Consider the following 19,651-nt stretch of genomic DNA (forward strand, 5'->3'; position numbering starts at 1 on the left):
GAGTTTGCAGGGGACTCCTGCACCTTATTGCTTCAAAGCCATTGCAACTTCATGGGGATGATTACTGCTTTAGTGCGGTACATGGCACAGCACCCAGCGGGGCAGCTATGAAGTGTGATGCGTGATCAGGAGTTCATCCCTGCACTTTATTGCTTTGAAGCAAACACAATGTGCATGGTGCGGCACATGGCAAGGCACACTAAGGAGGTCGCTATGAAGAGTGATGCAGTGCTAAGCGTGGCACTCCATCTTCACCAATAACTCTAAAAAGTCCAGACTATTAACAGATTTGTAAGATGGCACCAGTGCTTATGGTCAACCAATCATGATAGTTCCTGGCTGAACAAAAAGTACATGCCCTGCAGTAGGAAATAAAGAAGTACCTGGAACTACCTACCAGAAACTACAAAGGCCTGAGTTCCTGCAATGGGATTACTACAAATGTTCGAGAGTTTCAAAAAGTTCCTGGTTCCTGAAAAAGTCCCCTCAGTGGGAAAGCACTTGATGTGGAGTCTGCATGTTCTCACTTTCCCTGTGTGGGTTTTCTGTGAGTTTCATTTTTATCTCCGTCATCCTAAATACGCTTGTGGTATTGACTTGTATACTGTCATAGGCTCTACCACTATGGCATCTTATACTAGGATCGTTGTATGAATAGATGGACAACATTTCACATATCATGGAATTACATTCCCAAAGATACGCTTTTCTTTTTTTTTTTCCTCCACAGATATCACACACCCAGTTGTTGTTGTTCCATTAAACACAACATTAAAGCTGACACTATTTCATCGTGTGCTCTTGCAGATTTATAGAGCAGTCCGCATTTTTCCTAGAGACATCAGCCTCTCTGAACTCATAAAACCGCTTGTAAAACAGACTCATTAGTCGGGACGTGAAATCCCACTTGAATATTTCGAGCACTTCGGCAGACTCATTGCAACTGAGGCTTTGTATTTGCCTGCATATAGACGGTTTGTCTGGCCACACAGCAAACAAATAAAGGAAGGGATGAGGCAGACTGTTTGTGACTTGCTTAAGCTCATTCAAAATGAGTCCCGGGATAAGATATTCTGCTGTTCATAACCTTGTCAGAGCAATAAAGTGTCCATAAAGCAGGCTTTTGAAACCACATGCAAGGATTAACTGCAGCCACACGTTTATTAAAGTGCCCTGAGGGTGTGGCTCTCTGATTTTTATACTCTTAATAAAGGCATAAATTATTGATTATTAACTCGGTTTATCAAAGAAAGCCGTGAAATGTCCTCACAGATTCAGCTTCTCTAGTTGTTTAGTACAGCAGCTGCTAATTACTGTCTCACCATATTGTTGAGGGGTAAGTCTGCTTAAACAGTAAGCGTCCAGCACGTTCATGTACTGAAGGCTGTCAAGGTTTTACAGCTTAGTCATATTTCAGAAAACCTCAGCATTTACCTTGACAGCTCAGCTCTTGTTGGCTCCAAATGTTGTTTATTGTATTTTTTCCTGATTTGATATTCTTACTGGTAAATACCATGGGTATTGAGGAAGGCCCTATAAAATAAATGTATGTTACCACAGCTGTGAAGCAGAATGCATCCAATTGTATTGATTCTAAAAGGCCTGGTTCTGTGATTTCCTGAATGCTGTTCTAAGTGTGAGACTGACTCAGTAGATATGGAATGTGAGGACACAGTGACCAGATGGCCTCATCACAAATTCAGTTTAACTATTTTAACTACAGTGTCTGTCCAGAGTGACTACAGGCAGGCAGTGCACTGGAATGTGAGTTCTAAGGCTGTTGGGTCAATGGCCACCTATCATTCATGGCGTTACCCTGATCTAGTCACTTGACTTGCCAGTGCTCCAATTGTAAAGTATATACATTTAGCTGACAGGCATGATGACACAGTATTTAGCTCTGCTGCTCCACAAATCCCCTCTTCTGGGTTTCAGTCTTGTTCCTGGTTGTTTGCACTGATTGTGGTTTTTTTTCAGGTATTCTGGTTTTCATCACACGTTCCAAAACACATGAGGTAAATTTAATGTGGGGCTCTAAATTGGCCCCAGTGTCAGTGATTACGGATGTGCATGCGAGTATGTGGTGCAATGGGCTGGTGCACTCTGTAGCTTAACTACCGATATGCTCTGTCCTCCATATATCCCTAAAATAGATAAAGCTGCTCTGTGAATATAAGTACATACAGCTATGAAACTGGACTTGTAAAATGCTTTGCAGGAGTGTCCTATGTGAAGCCACTATATTGTATGAAGGCTACTTGTGCTGCAGTGACATACTGTATATGAATTCTTTACTATGATTTGAACACAAAGCATCTTGGCGTTCCAGTTCTGCTTTTTTCTCCATTCAGGTTATTCTAGATGATTGGAGTGCTCCATGCATTCTATTATTGGTAAATTCTTAACAATAATCTACTGTACATGGAGGTCTCTTCAGTTATAAACACAATCAAAAAAAAAGCTTCATCTGTAATGTATACATAATAGATTGTGCATATTTAGATCCATCCATTTTCCAACCTGCTGAATCCGAACACAGGGTCACGGGGGTCTGCTGGAGCCAATCCCAGCCAACACAGGGCACAAGGCAGGGAACAATCCTGGGAAGGGTGCCAACCCACCGCAGTATTTAGATCTATCTGTGTATTTTTAATAGAACTAAAATATAATATGATTCTAAGTAGCCTTTACTTGACTTAAACTGAAACAAGCAGCAAATGATCAAAAGTGTAGGTAAAAACTATAGTGCATTACTGATGGTATAAAGCATAATAGAAAATGAAAGAACTTTGCTTGACTTTTTGGACCCTAAAAATGATTGAGAACTAAATAAGAATCCCTGAGCTTAGCTTCAGCAGACGTAACCTGCCTGTTAATAACATTCTTATCAAGATGATTTACATCGTTTAAAAAGAGCCGTGGCCCCTGAGCTACTAGCTGAATGATACCACATTTAACATCACAGAAAGCAGAAAAAGTTTCTTGCACCATTCTTTTTTTGCTATCTGGAGCTTATTCTAGCATCATCAAGAACAAGGCAGTAACTACAAAAGAGTTACAGCACATGAAGTGATGTTTATATACATGACTGAGGAATCTGCTTAGCACTACACTTCTTACAGGCACACTAATATTTACAAAGTGTATAGTATATATGCATACATTCACTTAGAAATTTCAGCTTCCACTTCACAGTCATATGAACAAAAATATTCCTGCTGGCATCAGTGGGAACACCAATACATTCACACATTCCTTCTCTCTCATTCTGAGAACATTTAGACACAAACTATCTAAAAGCACATTTGTGTAACTTGGAAAGAAATTGGTGCACCTTCAAGAAAACTGATAAGAACACCGCATGAATGAGTAGACACCACAGCAACAAAGAACAGGCTGCTAATTGAAATCCTTAGCCAGGGAGCTGTGAGGCTACAAGCCTGTATGATCTCCAAATATATACACAGATATGCACTGTATCTATGCATCCATACATTTGAAGTCGCTTTACCTAATACAGGATTACAAAATGGTGGAGTACCTTGTTTACTAAACATTAATGTATATTAACATATGTGTGTGCATATACTAAATATACTGGCAGACACCAAACTTAGGAAAAAAAGGGTGGAAGACTAAAGGTGTTGCACTGTCACTAATATGTGTTTCTTTTCCATTCCTAGACGTGTGACTTGTGCTGCAATTTCTGGGACGCCTTGAGCTCCACCCCTTCCAGTTTCACTGATACTTAAAACAACAACAAACCAGAGGTCAGTGTTCAGGGTTAGACCAGCTTCTCAGTAGAATAGAGTTCAATTCCCAGAAATATTATTTTTCTGATGTGTCTACTGCAACCATTTTTTGCTTTGGACAAAGGTGTTTTCTTTTTTCCCTTTTGACATTAAGAATAAACAGGGCACCCTCCGAGTCCCCATACCTTTGTTTAACCCTTATCGTATGTTTCACAATTCATAGATAGATAGATAGATAGATAGATAGATAGATAGATAGATAGATAGATAGATAGATAGATAGATAGATAGATAGATAGATAGATAGATAGATAGATAGATAGATAGATAGATAGATAGATATTCCCATAAGCCCACTGTGGTCACAGGGCACATGAGGGATGCATGTAGTCTGAAAACTTTTCAGTCAACCCTCAAATCTCTATATATATAAAATCCAACGTCTGCGTCTGTCTTTCCGCTTTTCACGAGAGAAGTACTTAATGGATTCAGATTGGGTTTGCTTCTATAATTTGCTTGAACATTCTGGTTGATTTTGCAACTTCTCTCATCATGGTAATTATCATAGTTCACTTGCAGGAGCGATTCATTTACGGTAATTTGAGACAAGGCTGTGGGCCGAGGTTAGGGGGAAGCATGACATCAGGAGTGGGGGGCAGGCGGTTTACCTCTCAGCACATTTTGGAGCGTACCTTGCCTCTGCTTAGCTAGTGATACCTGTTTGTTTATTTATTTTTAAAGTTTGTCCTGTTTCACTACTACATCTATATATACTGAAATTTGAATATGCACATCTAAAACAAGTTACTGGTAGTAAATTTTTTGTGTAAAAACACATGAGCTGTGCTGGCTTCAGAGATTTTTTTTCTCATCATATATACACATACTGTATGGTGTTCCTATTCTTAATAACAAATAATTTATGGCAAAATAAAAGGGTGTAACAAACATTAGATTGCTGAGATAAATAATGTAATATTTCAGGAAATATTACATTTGGTTCAAAGTGTAAAAAGATGCAATAGATGAAGAAGAAGGAGAAACAAGAGACTGAAAGTTGCTAATAGTGGTAAAGCAGGAAACAGACTTATCATAAAGTGACATTCTAAAAAATAGATAGAATTGATGAATAAAGCACGTGTAAAGTAAAGAAAAAAGACAAGTAGAGGTTTCTTTCAAATGTATGCCTATACCTGAATACCAGGAAATTAACTTTCCTGCTTATACAAATGTTGTTTTCAATGATAACCTATTCAGTAGTACAAGATGATTATTTGTGTAGTGAATTCTTCTTTATTATTAGTTAAAATATGGCCCAGTGGTTGCAAACAGTAGCTGGGTTTTACTTGATGATTTTCTCTTAAACGAAAGAATTTGAACTGATGTCTAATAAATATTTAAAACAGGGCATCTGAACATCTTTGGAGTGGACCCTCAGTACCCCAGCCTCCATGCCTATGGCATTACTCTTCCATTTCTTGAATGCTTCTTATTTTTAACCATATCTCACAAGGCACCATGGTGTAGTAGTAGGCTATTGGCCCTTCAAATTTATTCCAGGGAAAATCATATGTAATTATAAACACATTCAAAACACATCATGACACAAACACACACATACATTTACCAGCCAAAAATCTGAGGACTGACAGTCTTTATCAATCCTCTTTGTATTCTAAGGTAGTGTTACAGCTGCCTCAGCATCCCCCATCCCATCTATTTTACTTTTATTATGGCCATGAATACTATCCCCATGACTGAAAAATTAAAATCTAAACAGCTAGTGACATAAATTATGTGCATTTGAACTGCTCAGCCATTACAGTCTTTTTCATTACTCAGAGTATATTCTATGAATGAAGTGGTGCTGCTAAAACCCAAAAGAGTCAAGAGCTGTTCAGAGGCCTCCTTATCACCACTGTGTCCTGGACTGCTCAGCCTACTATATTTTCTGAAGGACTACATTCCTTAGCATTCAAACTATTACATGGAAGCATGGGACACGAAGCATGCAGTCCATACACCAGATGCGTTCAGAATAACGCTGACTCAGCTATGGAATGGCCAACAGGGGGACGCAGCTTGATGGTCAAGGTCCCCAGTACTCTGAACAAATCCAAATCGCATTATGTGATATCATCTACTGTTGAATTCTGCTCTGTACTTGTAATATTTCTATTGCACTATTGTATTGTATTGTAGATTACTTGTGTTCTGCTCTGTGAATTGTATTGTATTTACCCCCCTTTTTTCTGACACCCACTGCAAGCCTAACCTACCCGGAAAGGGGTCTCTCTTTCAAATGCCTTTCCCATGGTTTCTTCCATTTTACCTCTACATAGGTTTTGTTTTTTTTGGGCATTTTTCCTTGTCTTTTTAGAGAGTCAAGGCTGGGGCTAAACAAAAATAAATTGTATTGTATTGTATTGTAATAACATAGCAGTGGAGGCTGACTGATACTGTAGGATGTGACCATTTATTCTATTCCTCCAAACTTTACTAATAGAAAATTCTTTATTATAGATAATATGACTCATAATAAAGTTCCTTTAAACATATAAGATGCATTTGTCTCACTATTAAAAAAAAACCATATAACTAATTATGATGGGAAGAGAGACTTATTATGATCTTACATGCCTTTAGGCAGCATGTGGTAGAGATGATTGGTCAGTATGGCGTTTGAAAGGGGGCATGTGGCTATAATTACAAAAGAGCATTAGGAATCTCAAGGAGATAGTCTGTTCTTAGAAAGATAATCAGGCTCACGTAAAGGGGAGTTTAATTTACCACTGCATAGTCAGGGTGATAGTCAGTCCTATACAAAGCAGCCCACTTTTTCTTTAAATCTGCATGTAACAATGTTAATAATTCAGCTTTAATTTTCCATTCACTGTGTGACTCTGAGTAAGTCATTCAATCTATCTGAACTTTAATTTTAAAAGTATATGTGGAAAAAATGTAAACATACGTTGAACTTGAATGTGGCAAGGGATATATTTGCTTCTCAAATACTTAGAAATAGTTATAAAAATAATAAAAATGGGGCAGCAGTATAATAACACAGTGGTTAACACTGCTTTTTCATACTTCTGCATTCCTTAGTTAAAATTCTGGCCTTTCCTCTTGCTGTCATATGTGGCCGTGGCATTTACTTGTTCTCAACATACTCACATGGTGCACCTTCTGGCTACTCCCAGTGTTAAGCTGATAGGCAACTCTAAATATATCCGGTAAGTGTGTTGTGTGTTGTACAATGGCCCAGCATTCCCTGGTTCCTGCTTTATATCCAATGCAGGTGTGAATAACCTTTGGCTTTCCATAACCCTAAACTTGGATTGAGCAGGTTTCAATATAGATAATAATCACATAACCTTGACAATACACAATCCAGTTACCACATGTTGTTAGCAAAGCCATTCATTTGTAATCGAACCCATGTTCATTTAATTAAGTTTGTTACAGAAGATAAGTCAGGAGCTATTCTACCAGCACTAAACTGAAGACAACTGGAAGAGAGTGCCAGTTCTTTGTATAGTAAACATGTGCAAGTTAGAATAATTAGTTGATCTAACATGCACATCTTTGGAATGCGGGAGGGAAATGAGAGTGTCCAAAGTAAAACCCATGAAGAACCAGCCAGAACGTGCATACTGCATGCAGACCGGATTCAAACCCAGGACTTTGGAGCTGTGAGGTATAAACATTGACCACTGCATCACTGCGGTCCCCATCTGAAACTGTTCAATTTTTGGTATTAGATACTACAGGTGTCTCATTAGGCACACAGGTTGCATCCCTAGTTGGAGACATCCTTGAGGTGACTTTGTTATAATTAGGGTTATGACAATTATTTATTAATCTGACAATTATGCAAAATGATGCACACTTTATAAAGTCAAAGTTTCACAGTACTGTAATCCCTTTAGGGCACTGGCAGGTTTAATGACTTATTCATGGTTACACAAATTGTTCACATTATTCTCCTTTTTAATGCACTGTCTCTCTCTCTCTCTGATGTCACACGTTTCACTGTATTGCCTGTCTAACCAGCATGGAGGCAGAATGAACCTTGTGAATGACAGTCCATTGCCACTTAGTTACTTTGCCTGTTTATTATACTGCCACACTATCACATAATGATTTTTTACTTCCAGCTTCTAAATATTATCTTTCGCAAACTGACATTTTGCTTGCTTGCTAAATTACTTTTCTTAACAATAAACAAATTCCTTTTCAGTTATTTACAGTATGTATCACTTTGCTGCTAAAGCAATGCTTCTCGTGGAAATTCTGCGCAACTGTTGTTTTCAAGCTGAAACTGGGCATCCTCATATTGTGTTGTTAATCTTTTTATTCTTTCATGTAATAATGCACTCGAGGGTGTGGATTATGCTGAGATCACCTCGTGCCTTATGTCTGACACTGGGGGATTACGCTATCCCAACATAACACAGAGTCTTTTTGCTATTATTAAAAGGTTCCATAGCAATGAAGGAAGCCAGGAGTCATGTATTTTTCCATTGGGTTACCATCAACTCATCCATTTATCACCATGCCAGAAAAGCTGTACATCTTTAGAATTTAAAGTTTTAATGCTATATGAAGTCCAATATATATTGTGCTTATTATCAGGGGGTGCTGGATCAGTGAAGGGTAACACAATAATGAAATGGAATCCAGATGGAAGAATCCAAGATGCAGGCCAAGCAAGGCAGCATGTAAGATACAGAAGAACTGGCAAGAGATGTACTTAAAGCAACAAGATATATTTTTATATATAAATTTGTTTCCTAGAAGGAGAATTCAGAAGGAAGTGATTTATTGAGAGAAGTGCATTGTGTGGCCTGAAATTGGGTAAATGTTAGGAGATTTTTCCTTGTGTGGACACCTGCAATAACCACAAGGGTCCTAATGGAATCTTTTTGGCTGAATGTTGGAATTGCCTTCCAATAATTTTGCTCTTTAAAGGATATTTTTTAATTCAATGTTATTTCTTCACAATCATGCACGTATATACATTATTATTTTGCCACATAAAATGGTATTCTAAAGTGAAGCGTTTTTTATAAATTTGAAAAATTCCTTTTTTGTTCTTGTAGCTTACAATGGGACTAATGGGTACATGGATCCATAGGTGAATAAAAAAGCCTTAAAAATGACCAAATACATCCACTATGAAGCAGCAAAGGTTTCCACTTAAGAAAAGATGCTTCCCGTGTTTATCAGTCATCCCTGTGATAAAGAAATTAAACTTGACATAATTATTTTATGACAGATTCTTGGTCCTGTTTTTTTTGAGGTTAGAATACATTTCCTGTTTGCTTGTCTGCTCACAGCTGCTGTTGTGGGTGGAGTTACGACAACCCCAACAAGCCCCCAGCACCAAGCTATACTCAGCTTATTGGTGATGTGACACAAACCAGTTATCAACTGTTCTAATGCACAAGTAGTCGCTGTTGATGAGGATCTGTTAATAAAAAGAACTGAGGACAACGTATTTGATTGAGTAAACTCACTGACATTCACTGATACCTATTAATCTATAATTACATGGGAAGAACATATAAAATTCAGACAGATGTTGGTATGGTGAGGCAGGAATGACAGCTTACCGGGAGAAGCTGGCATAAAAGAAACTGTGTAAGTGGAGGCATCAGCAGTGTCATGGTTTGGGGGCCAAGGTCTAGGAGCAATGGGTCAATGGGGTGCATGTACAGTTAGAGCACTTGTTGACCCAATAAATTATCACTTTGTTTGGAGGTTCTATTAACTGAACCTCACATGACAGATCACTAATACTGTACAGTTTGCATGTTTGGTAGAAAAATGCTGACTCAAATTGTGTTTCTTATGTGTAGCTGCCAGAAAGGAACCAGGGATGAGAGCGGCATACGGGTTGCCTCTGACCCTAGGTGAGTAGAGTGAGGAGGGAGCAGGTGTTTCCGTGTGGTGGAAGCGGCTGCTGAAATAATTAAACAAGCTTCCATACTCTGAAATAGAATAAGCGATTATAATTGTGCCTTATTATTATTATTACCAAACTATCTACAGAACAGAGACAGCAGTTCATATCTTGGCATCAATATTCAGTGTCAGTAACAGTGGTTGGTGATGAATTTTAGAAGTGATTCCATTTACCTCAGTCTGAAAGATGCCACTGAGGAAGATGAGCGGTGGATTACAGTGCACAATCGCCTCTTAATATGGCTGAATGTCTTGCAGTACTTCTTTATATTCCCTGCTCCGTGCTCCAGTAAATGCAAATTATTGTCAATACACTAATAATCCAATTGTGCTTCATTCACTCAGAATATGGAACCAATGCAGGAAGCACTTTAAGCCACAGAAGATTTTATCGGTTGCACCTCTACATGACAACTATTTTTTTTCACTCTGTCAAACATACAAATTATTTAATGTATAGAAAATGTCTGGGATTAAAACATTTAGTGACTTGTACATTGATAATGTTTTTGCATCCTACAAGCAATTAAGCTTCAAATTTAACTTCTCATCAACACTATTCTTCCACTACTTTCAAGCTAGATGCTTTGCTAAACAGAACCTACCCAGTTCTTCTCCATCTTCCAATTACTTCTGTTCCAGAAGAAATATTGATCAGTCTTGAAAACTCACATAGCATCTCTACAATTTATAAAAACATTTTAAAGTTTCTTCCTTTCAAAGATCCCAGGGTACAATGAGGACAGGATCTGTCACTTAACATTTCAGAAAAGGAGTGGAAGGTAGCCTTGTGCTGAATACACTATAGCTCCACATGCGCAAAGCACTCAATCATTCAACTTAAAATCTTCGATCGAGTGCAATTATTTATGTTAAAACTATCCAAAATATTTCCAGGGTAAGATTCAGCCTGTGAATGTTGCAATCTAGCTCCAGCTTTGGACAAAAGTCTTTAAATGTTGATCAGACAGCCTTGGTGTCACAATCTCTCCTAATCCATTAACAGCTGTGTTTGGTGGACTCCCAGATGGCTTAAAGTGGAGAAGGAGAAGCAAACTGTAATTGCCTTTACCTCACTACTAGCACATAGACTTATTTTGCTCAACTGGAACAATCCCAGCCCACCTATTTTAAGTCAGTGGATAACTGATAATCTATTTTATATGAAATTGGAAAAAATCTATTTCTCACTCAAAGGATCTGTCTTACTTTCTTGTATACGTAGTATAGAGAAAGTATAGGAATCGTGAAAAAATTCGACCTTGAGATTTTGATGAATCTTGACGTTTTAGACCTTCCTGGGTCTGAAAATAACATTTTTGAAATTATGTATGTCTGTGTGTCTTTGTGTAAACAGGATAACTTGAAAACGCTTTGACCTAAGTCAATGAGATTTTGTACATCATCTTTATAGAAAAAATAAGGAATGCTATCAACTTTTGGTCCACTTCCAGAGAATGGAAGTGGTACTTTCCCTGAACGCATTTCAGATTTTTTCAAGTAAACTATGGCTATAAATAAAGATATATGATTAAAATTTTGTGTGGATATTAGAAATGACAAAAAAATAAGTAGGTATGAAATTTGAGAAAAATCGTGCAATTGGAAGTGGTACTAACTGAAAACTTTCTTGAATTTTCAAGTAAACTATGGTTATAATTAGAGACAGATGATTCAGATTTTGTATAGATATTTATAATGATAAAAAGCAAAAAGATATGAAATTTGAAAGAAATTACTCAACTGAAAGTAGTATTTGATTTAAACAACCATCTGAATTTTTTGTATCATGGAAATATAAAGGTGTACACGATATTAAAAACTGTATTCAGTATAACATATATTCTTTCAATAACTATTATTAATTTTATTTTAATTATACATCATCAGTTTAACAATAACGTGTAAACATTGAACGTGCCATGTAAATATAAAGATGTAATGGGAACAATAAGCTGCCACGTCCCCGTCGTGTTCCTGGTAATACATTAAATTTTATATATTTTTTTAATTTCCACCATCATTATCATAATTAAAGTAGCTAAATGAAGTTTTACCTATAGCAATTTATTGCAACAAATATTATATAATACTAACTCTTTTTCTATGTTTGTAGGTAACTAAAACTCTTTTTCCATTACACATAATCTAGGTAATGCATATGTAATCGTGAAAAAAATTCCACCACCATTTTCGACCTCCCTAAGTGCGAAAATAACATTTTAAATAAGGTTTGATTATAAATAGAGATAAATGATTGTGTATCGATATTGATAATTAGTTATGATGAGAAACAAATAGATATGATAGTTGAGAAATATTGCGCAACTAGAAGTGGTTCTGATGACCTTTTCCTCTATTTCAGTATACGAGAAATTTGAGGGGAGCACATTCCTGATTTTTTAAAATATGGCAGGATCTAATCAATAGCATTTTAGAATAAGCTTCTATATCCGGGAAAAGGATACTCTTCCTTGCTTCTTTCAAAGATTTGCTCTGGTCATTGGCTCTCCTCTCTTTCTTTTGGGTCGGGGTTGAATTTTGGTTTGTTAAGTTTTATTTGATTTTATAGATTGTTATTTGCTTTTAATTAAAAGTAATAAAATAAAAAATAACATTATCCTTTCCATATGTATATAATGTCAAGATCCAAAACATACTCAGTAACACTGGGCAAGTTGTAAGGCTTCTTCTTTCAACTATGGACATGTGAAGCCCCATTGTAAGACGCAGGAATACACAAGGAATTTTAAATTTTATTAAAAAAACACTTCCCATTAGAACACAATTTATGTGTCAAATTGATATATACCATGATTGTGAAGAAATAACTTTGACTTGAAAAATACCAAACTTATCCTTTTAATAGAAAAATTGAGCAGAAGTGTAGTATAGTTGCTTTAAACATTTTTGGAGTGATCTCCAACCTGAGTTACACTATCATATGATATGGAGGAAGTACAAAGGATCTAAGACAGAGTACTTTGGCAAGTGAGTTGAGACAAAAGGAAAGTTAAGCTAGTTAATAAAGGGGCTGGTACACGTGACACAAAAACATTTTATGCAGTAAGTGACAACGTGAGCACCGGTGATAGATAAAGAGTGTTAATTTTCCCAACACATGTTGAGTCCTCTAGCCCTGTTACTCACTGGCCTCTCCAATGGGTACTCCAACGTTCCTTTTCTATTCTATGAATAAAAAAAGTCTTAAGGCCCAGTGGTGGGACAAATGAAATCTTATTGTATTAGTTGGGGCTTTTAGCCTTAGGCACAGTATGTGTTGAAAAAGAAAAAGAAACTTTGGAGATTTTACATTCTATCTGGACCAGGGCTTAAAACAGAAAATCAGTGATTCTGCTTTATTAGCAATACACCACAGATGTTCGATAAACATAAAAACTATAAAATTTCAACTTTTAAGAATATTGTTTTTACTTAAGCTGAAGAAAAACCAAAATATTCAGATTTCTAATTATTCTGAACAAAGATTGCCTGGTTGTTATTGAATGGAGAGCACAAAGAAAATGGCGACTTTATAGACAAGCTACATTCAAAAACTAAAGAGCCCACTCAAGTGGGAAAGGAGCGGCTTAAACTTGCTGTAGTCATATTTGCCCTAAAGTATTAATTAGGACGGTCAAAGCAGGTGGGGTACTTACCAAAATCACTAGCGCAGAAATGCTCCATAATGATGTCAGCCTTCAGCTCATTGTCACATGGTGGGCAAACTTTAGGAACTAAAAGAAACACAAAAAAGTCATAATGTAGTCTGGCTAATTCAGCAATTTCAGCTTTAAAGGCAAAAATAAAAAAACACATTCTAAAAAGGCCTAATTTGGAGCAGGCTTTCAGAATGCCACTTTGTTCTTTAGTTTTGTTCTGAGTATCCTGCCATCTTTATTACTTAAAGCAATGCATTTATGAATTAGCATATGGTGCTTAGCATTCATTAAAATAAAATTAAACACCTGCAATTTTTAAAAAACATTTGTCCACTTAAATGAAAAAACAGAATGAAATAGATTGTGATAAATAATTTAAACTCAACAGGTGTCAAGAATCATGATGCATTCACTCTGCTTTGGTCCCAGCAATTTGTAGTAAGCTGTGAGTAAGGGGTATGTGAATGAGTGGGCTCTGCAGTGGACTGGCACCCTGGTAGTGGTTGGTTTTTGAATCCATGAATTGGATTAAGTGGCTTTTGGAATGTTGTGTATGATACGGTATGTTATGGTATGCTACCTTTCATAGGAGATGCTAAACAAATTTGTTTTCACTCAATGCAAAACATGTAAACGTATCATAGTCAGGGTCACACAGTAAACTGTGAATGTCCTTAAGGAGTTGAGCGCAGCACCTTGACTGCTAACCTTAAATGCCATAATTAAGCAAAAGTGGGTAGGGATTGAACTTTTATAACAACCCCTACTGAATCTGCTCTAAAACACTACCACAAAGTGGTCCAATGTGTTAAATAAATCCATCTTTCATCCGGGTACTAAGCCAGGGGTTTCCAATTTCAGTCATTTAGTACCACTGTGGCTACAGGCTTTCATTCCAACAGTTTCACAAATCAGTGGGTTACTCTTAACGTCTCATCAATCTAATTTTTTACTTGAACTATTTATCTTTTCTTATTCTGCATTTAGAAAAGTGCTCTAGCATATTTGTATTTAGGAGAAATTCAAAAATGTGTTTTTTTGTGGCTATAGCTTTAAACACTTAACTTTCTTTTACCATTTTAATTTCAATTCCCCTTATTTCTGTGGAGTTCACTCCTTAAATCGTAAATACAAATCCAGAAATTTAGTAATGAAGGAGCAGTGCAGGTACTAATACACTGAATTTTAAAGCAGAGTCGCTACTTCAATGTTCCCTTCATTTGTGAGGTAATTAGTAATAAAAGACTTAACTAAGGGGTCCTCTAGTTCAGTTCTGTGGACCACCATAACTACGCGACCACCTTCTACTTTTAACTGGACTCCTGCCTTTATTAAACAAGCTGCTGTTTCTCACTTTCTTCCTTTGGATATGTCAATCCAGAAGTTATAAAAATGGGTTTGTGGAATTTTTAGGGGAATGTAGCAAGCATTTAATTTTTGTTTTGTTTTTTCTTGCTTTTTAAGATATTGCTCTTCTTTATGTCCTCATCATTTAAACATTTTCTTATTAATTAGCTCACAAGTGAGTTTTATACTAAAGTAGCTGGTTCCATTTAGTATTCAGTGTTATTTGCATCTTTTTCTGCACTACTCAGCACTTATCATCAGTATTTGGATACAATTAAGGGATTGAACTCCAAAGGAAATGGTGAACTAAAAAGAATATGGTAAAAGAAAATTAATTTTGAAAAATATGGAAAAAAATGCAAATTTTGCCTACATGTACATATACTAGCACACATTTCAGAATGCAAAATAAAAGACACAAAAGGCTAATTAAACAATTAGATCAATTAGAAGTAACACTGATCCATTCATTTGTAAAACTGGTTGGAATGAAAACCCATGGTCACAAAACCTCTTCTAACCCACTGATCCATTTCAGGGCTACAAGAAACCAATGCCTGCCCCAGAGCACACTGGGTAAGGGTAGAGTGCTTAATTAGTCTTGTATGGACGTGTTTAGGATGTGCAGACCTAAAGAGAGCTAGCAAATTCCACACAAGCAGTGCCTGGGTCTGGAACTGAAGCTCCGGGCACTTGAATTGTGAGGCAGCAGCGCCATGTTGCCTTTCATGGGCCAAATTTTCAATATATTGTATCACTTTTGAAAAGTGCACCTCACTGCAGATTGCCAATCTTTTATTTTGAAGACTGCAAAGTAGTGGCAGGGGAAAGTGTAGTTAAGCAGCATAGGATGGTGGTCTGTAGGATGACGTTGGAGATCAAGAAGAAGAAGAAGAAGAGAGTGAGGACAGAGCCAAGGATCAAATGGTGGAAGTTTGAAAAAGGAAGATTGCAAGGTTGTGTTTAGGTGAGAAGGTGAGACAGGCACTGGGTGGCAGTGAAGAGTTACCAGACAGTTGGAAAACTACAGCAGATGTAGCACCCTTCTACAGCAAGAAGGGTGCTTGGCGTGACATCTGGACAGAGGAAGGAGGAAAAGGAAACATGGTAGTGGAATGAAGAAATACAGGAGAGTATACAGAGGAAGAGAATGGCAAAGAAGAAGTGGGATAGTCAGAGAGATGCAGAAAGTAGACAAGAGTATACGGAGATAAGGCGCAAGGTGAAGAGAGAGGTGGCAAAGGCTAAAGAAAAGGCGTATGATGAGTTGTATGAGAAGATGGACACTAAGGAGGGAGAAAGGGACCTGTACCAATTGGCTAGACAGAGGGACCGAGCTAGGAAAGATGTGCAGCAGGTTAGGGTAATAAAGGAAATAGATGCAAACGTACTCACAAGTGAGGAGAGCGTGTTGAACAGATGGAAAGAGTACTTTGAAAGGTTTATGAATGAAGAGAATGAGAGAGAGAAGAGGTTGGATGATGTGGAGATAGTGAATCAGGAAGTGCAACGGATTACCAAGGAGGAAGTAAGGACAGCTATGGAGAGGATGAAGAATGGAAATGCCGTTGGTCCAGGTGACATACTGTACTTGTGGAAGCATGGAGGTGTTTAGGAGAGATGGAAGTGGAGTTTTTAACCAGATTGTTTAATGGAATCTTGGAAAGTGAGAGGATGCCTGAGGAGTGGAGAAGAAGTGTACTGGTGCCGATATTTAAGAATAAGGGGGAATGTGCAGAACTGTAGTAAATACAGGGGGATTAAATTGATGAACCACAGCATGAAGTTATGGGAAAGAGTAGTGGAAGCTAGGTTAAAAAGTGAGGTGATGATTAGTGATCAGCAGTATGGTTTCGTGCCTAGAAAGAGCACGACAGATGCTATGTTTGCTCTGAGTGTGTTGATGGAGAAGTATAGAGAAGGCCAGAAGGAGTTGCATTGTGTGTTTGTGGACCTGGAGAAAGCATATGACAGGGTGCCTCGAGAGGAGTTGTGGTATTGTATAAGGAAGTTGGGAGTGACAGAGAAGTATGTAAGAGTTGTACAGGATATGTATGAGGGAAGTGTGACTGTGGTGAGGTCTGTGGTAGGAGCGACGGATGCATTCAAGGTGGAGGTGGGATTACATCAGGGATCGCCTCTGAGCCCTTTCTTATTTGCAATGATGATGGACAGGTTGACAGACGAGATTAGACAGGAGTCCCCGTGGACTATGATGTTTGCTGATGACATTGTGATCTGTAGCGATAGTAGTGAGCAGGTTGAGGAGACCCTGGAGAGGTGGCGATATGCTCTAGAGAGGAAAGGAATGAAGGTCAGTAGGAACAAGACAGAATACATGTGTGTACATGAGAGGGAGGTCAGTGGAATGGTGAGGATGCAAGAACTAGAGTTGGTGAAGGTGGATGAGTTTAAATACTTGGGATCAACAGTACAGAGTAATGGGGATTGTGGAAGAGAAGTGGAAAAGAGAGTTCAGGCAGGGTGGAATGGGTGGAGAAGAGTGTCAGGAGTGATTTGTGATAGACGGATATCAGCAAGAGTGAAAGGGAAGGTCTACAGGACGGTAGTGAGACCAGCTATGTTATATGGGTTGGAGACGGTGGCACTGACCAGAAAGCAAGAGACACAGCTGGAGGTAGCAGAGTTAATGATGCTAAGATTTGCATTGGGGGTGACAAGGATGGATAGGATTAGAAATGAGTACATTAGAGGGTCAGCTCAAGTTGGACGGTTGGGAGACAAAGTCAGAGATGCAAGATTACGTTGGTTTGGACATGTGCAGAGGAGAGATGCTGAGTATATTGGGAGAAGGATGCTAAGGATAGAGTTGCCAGGCAAGAGAAAAAGAGGAAGGCCCAAGAGAAGGTTGTGGTTATGGATGTGGTGAGAGAGAACATGCAGGTGATGGGTGTAACAGAACAAGATGCAGAGGACAGAAAGATATGGAAGAAGATGATCCGCTGTGGCGACCCCAAACGGGAGCAGCCGAAAGAAGAAGAAGAAGGTGTCTTTCACAGAGAGAACCATAAAAAGCACATAATAACAAGCAGCACATGATAACAATGAATAATACGAGCTAAACGACAAGAAACTAACTACCAACCAAAATTTCCATCCATCCATTTTCCAACCTGGTGAATCCAAACACAGGGTCACGGGGGTCTGCTGGAGCCAACTCCGGCCAACACAGGGCACAAGGCAGGAACCAATCCTGGGCAGGGTGCCAACCCACCCCAGACCAACCAAAATTTGATTTCACTAAATACAAAGTGGTTACAAGCAACTTGCCTAAGGTCGTCCAGTGAGCCAAAGGTAGCACATGGAGACCTGAACCAAAGGCGCCCAGCATCTTAATTACTAAACCACAATGGCAGAACAGGCAGCTCTAGCTGACATGACAGCAGCACTTTGTTACAATAAAGCCAACCTCAGTGAGGGCCACACTTTTAAAAACAGCCCTCCCTATCTGAATTTGCTCTAAAATACTTTGACAAAATGATTTGATATTTCGAATATTCAATATAATATATAACATGTGAAAAACAAACCTCACTGCAAATCATGAATTGATTATTATTGATAGTGCCTGCCACCACGAGCACCATCAAAAGCACACAAAAACAACATTTAGAATGTTAAATAAAATTGATGATTAAGGGAGAGAGGAGAACTTTTGGGTGTACGATTAGAAGCCCAACACTGAACAGCCTAGGCAAAGATTCAGTGGTTCTGCGTCTGAACCAGTGGTGCCCACCAGTGAGAGACCAGTCTGCTTTGCAGTGCAGTGAGCTTCCTTCAGCTGAAAAAATTTAAATTCAGGTAACAGCTCAATTTATATTGCACATTTTGAAACTGACGGGACGTACTTTTACAATTTATTTTTATTTCTGCATCTCTGATGTCCTGTCATATTCAACGCGTTACTTACCACCCTAGAACTATTATTTATGCTTTGGTTCATCACAGTAATCTAACTTGCTGCCTAACCGTGGGTGTTGCGGTTATCTTTATACTATTTAGACATGTCCTTCAGGGGATCAGTGTAACACAAATGAGTGCAGTGACTAGATCAGCAGGGCGGAGCATTAATGATGTCTGTACCAGCCAGACAGACGTTCTACGGCCACCATTTGCTGAGTCATACACTGCTTGATTCATCTTGTACTGCAATATTATTCCTTTGACTACTATGCTGTGAATTCCATTGAAAGGCTCTGTGAAATGCTCTATAAACAAAAAGATCAACAGATCAACTGAGTTATTTTAAGTTCTACCTAAAGCCGTTACCTTGCTCTGTTACTTTGTGTTCATCTCGCCTGTTCTCTTGTGGGCTTTGTAAAGCTCCAAGTGACAGTGCTGTTTGTGAAAGATGATATACTGTATAAATAAAAAACTTAATTGATTAATTTTATTTTTTAAAAACAGATAGATTCATATATTCATCTTTAGAATGATTCTGTGCTGTAGTCTTCATTTTTTAAAAACAGATAGATTCATATATTCATCTTTAGAATGATTCTGTGCTGTAGTCTTCACTTAGGTACTTTATATCCTTCAGCTTTGCACCACAAACATTTGTGGTTTTGATTCTTAAAATAACTGACAGAGTGACAACTTCATCCTCTTTCTGTAATTAAGCTTCCCAATGTGCAGATCCACAAATATCAGGCCTATGGTTTTTTACAACGTTGCTTAAAACGACTAGGAAACTTGACAAAACCAGGCATCTAATTTTCTTTTCACCACTTTCTGCATATGTTTAATTGAGATGGAAACAGACAGTCAGGAAATAAAGTGTATGCATCTAGGCCGTATTAATATTTACCTTCTGGTGTTTGATTTAAAAAAAACAAAAACTCTCTGGGGTAAAACAGTAAGTGGAGACAAAAAAGAAGTATGACATTTTAAACAGGCTATTAA

General features: G+C 37.9%; 1 protein-coding gene across 1 annotated transcript in view; it reads right to left on the reverse strand.

Moving 5' to 3' along the window:
* The window catches only part of sfrp5 (secreted frizzled-related protein 5), a 98,663-nt gene that overhangs the window by 59,346 nt on the left and 19,666 nt on the right, over positions 1–19,651 (reverse strand). The window contains exon 2 of the mRNA XM_028795657.2: positions 13,379–13,456. Within this exon, the coding sequence (XP_028651490.1) occupies positions 13,379–13,456 (78 nt within the window). The remainder of the gene's footprint in view (positions 1–13,378; positions 13,457–19,651) is intronic.

This window comes from Erpetoichthys calabaricus, chromosome 2, assembly GCF_900747795.2.
Source record: "Erpetoichthys calabaricus chromosome 2, fErpCal1.3, whole genome shotgun sequence".
Taxonomy (NCBI): domain Eukaryota; kingdom Metazoa; phylum Chordata; class Cladistia; order Polypteriformes; family Polypteridae; genus Erpetoichthys; species Erpetoichthys calabaricus.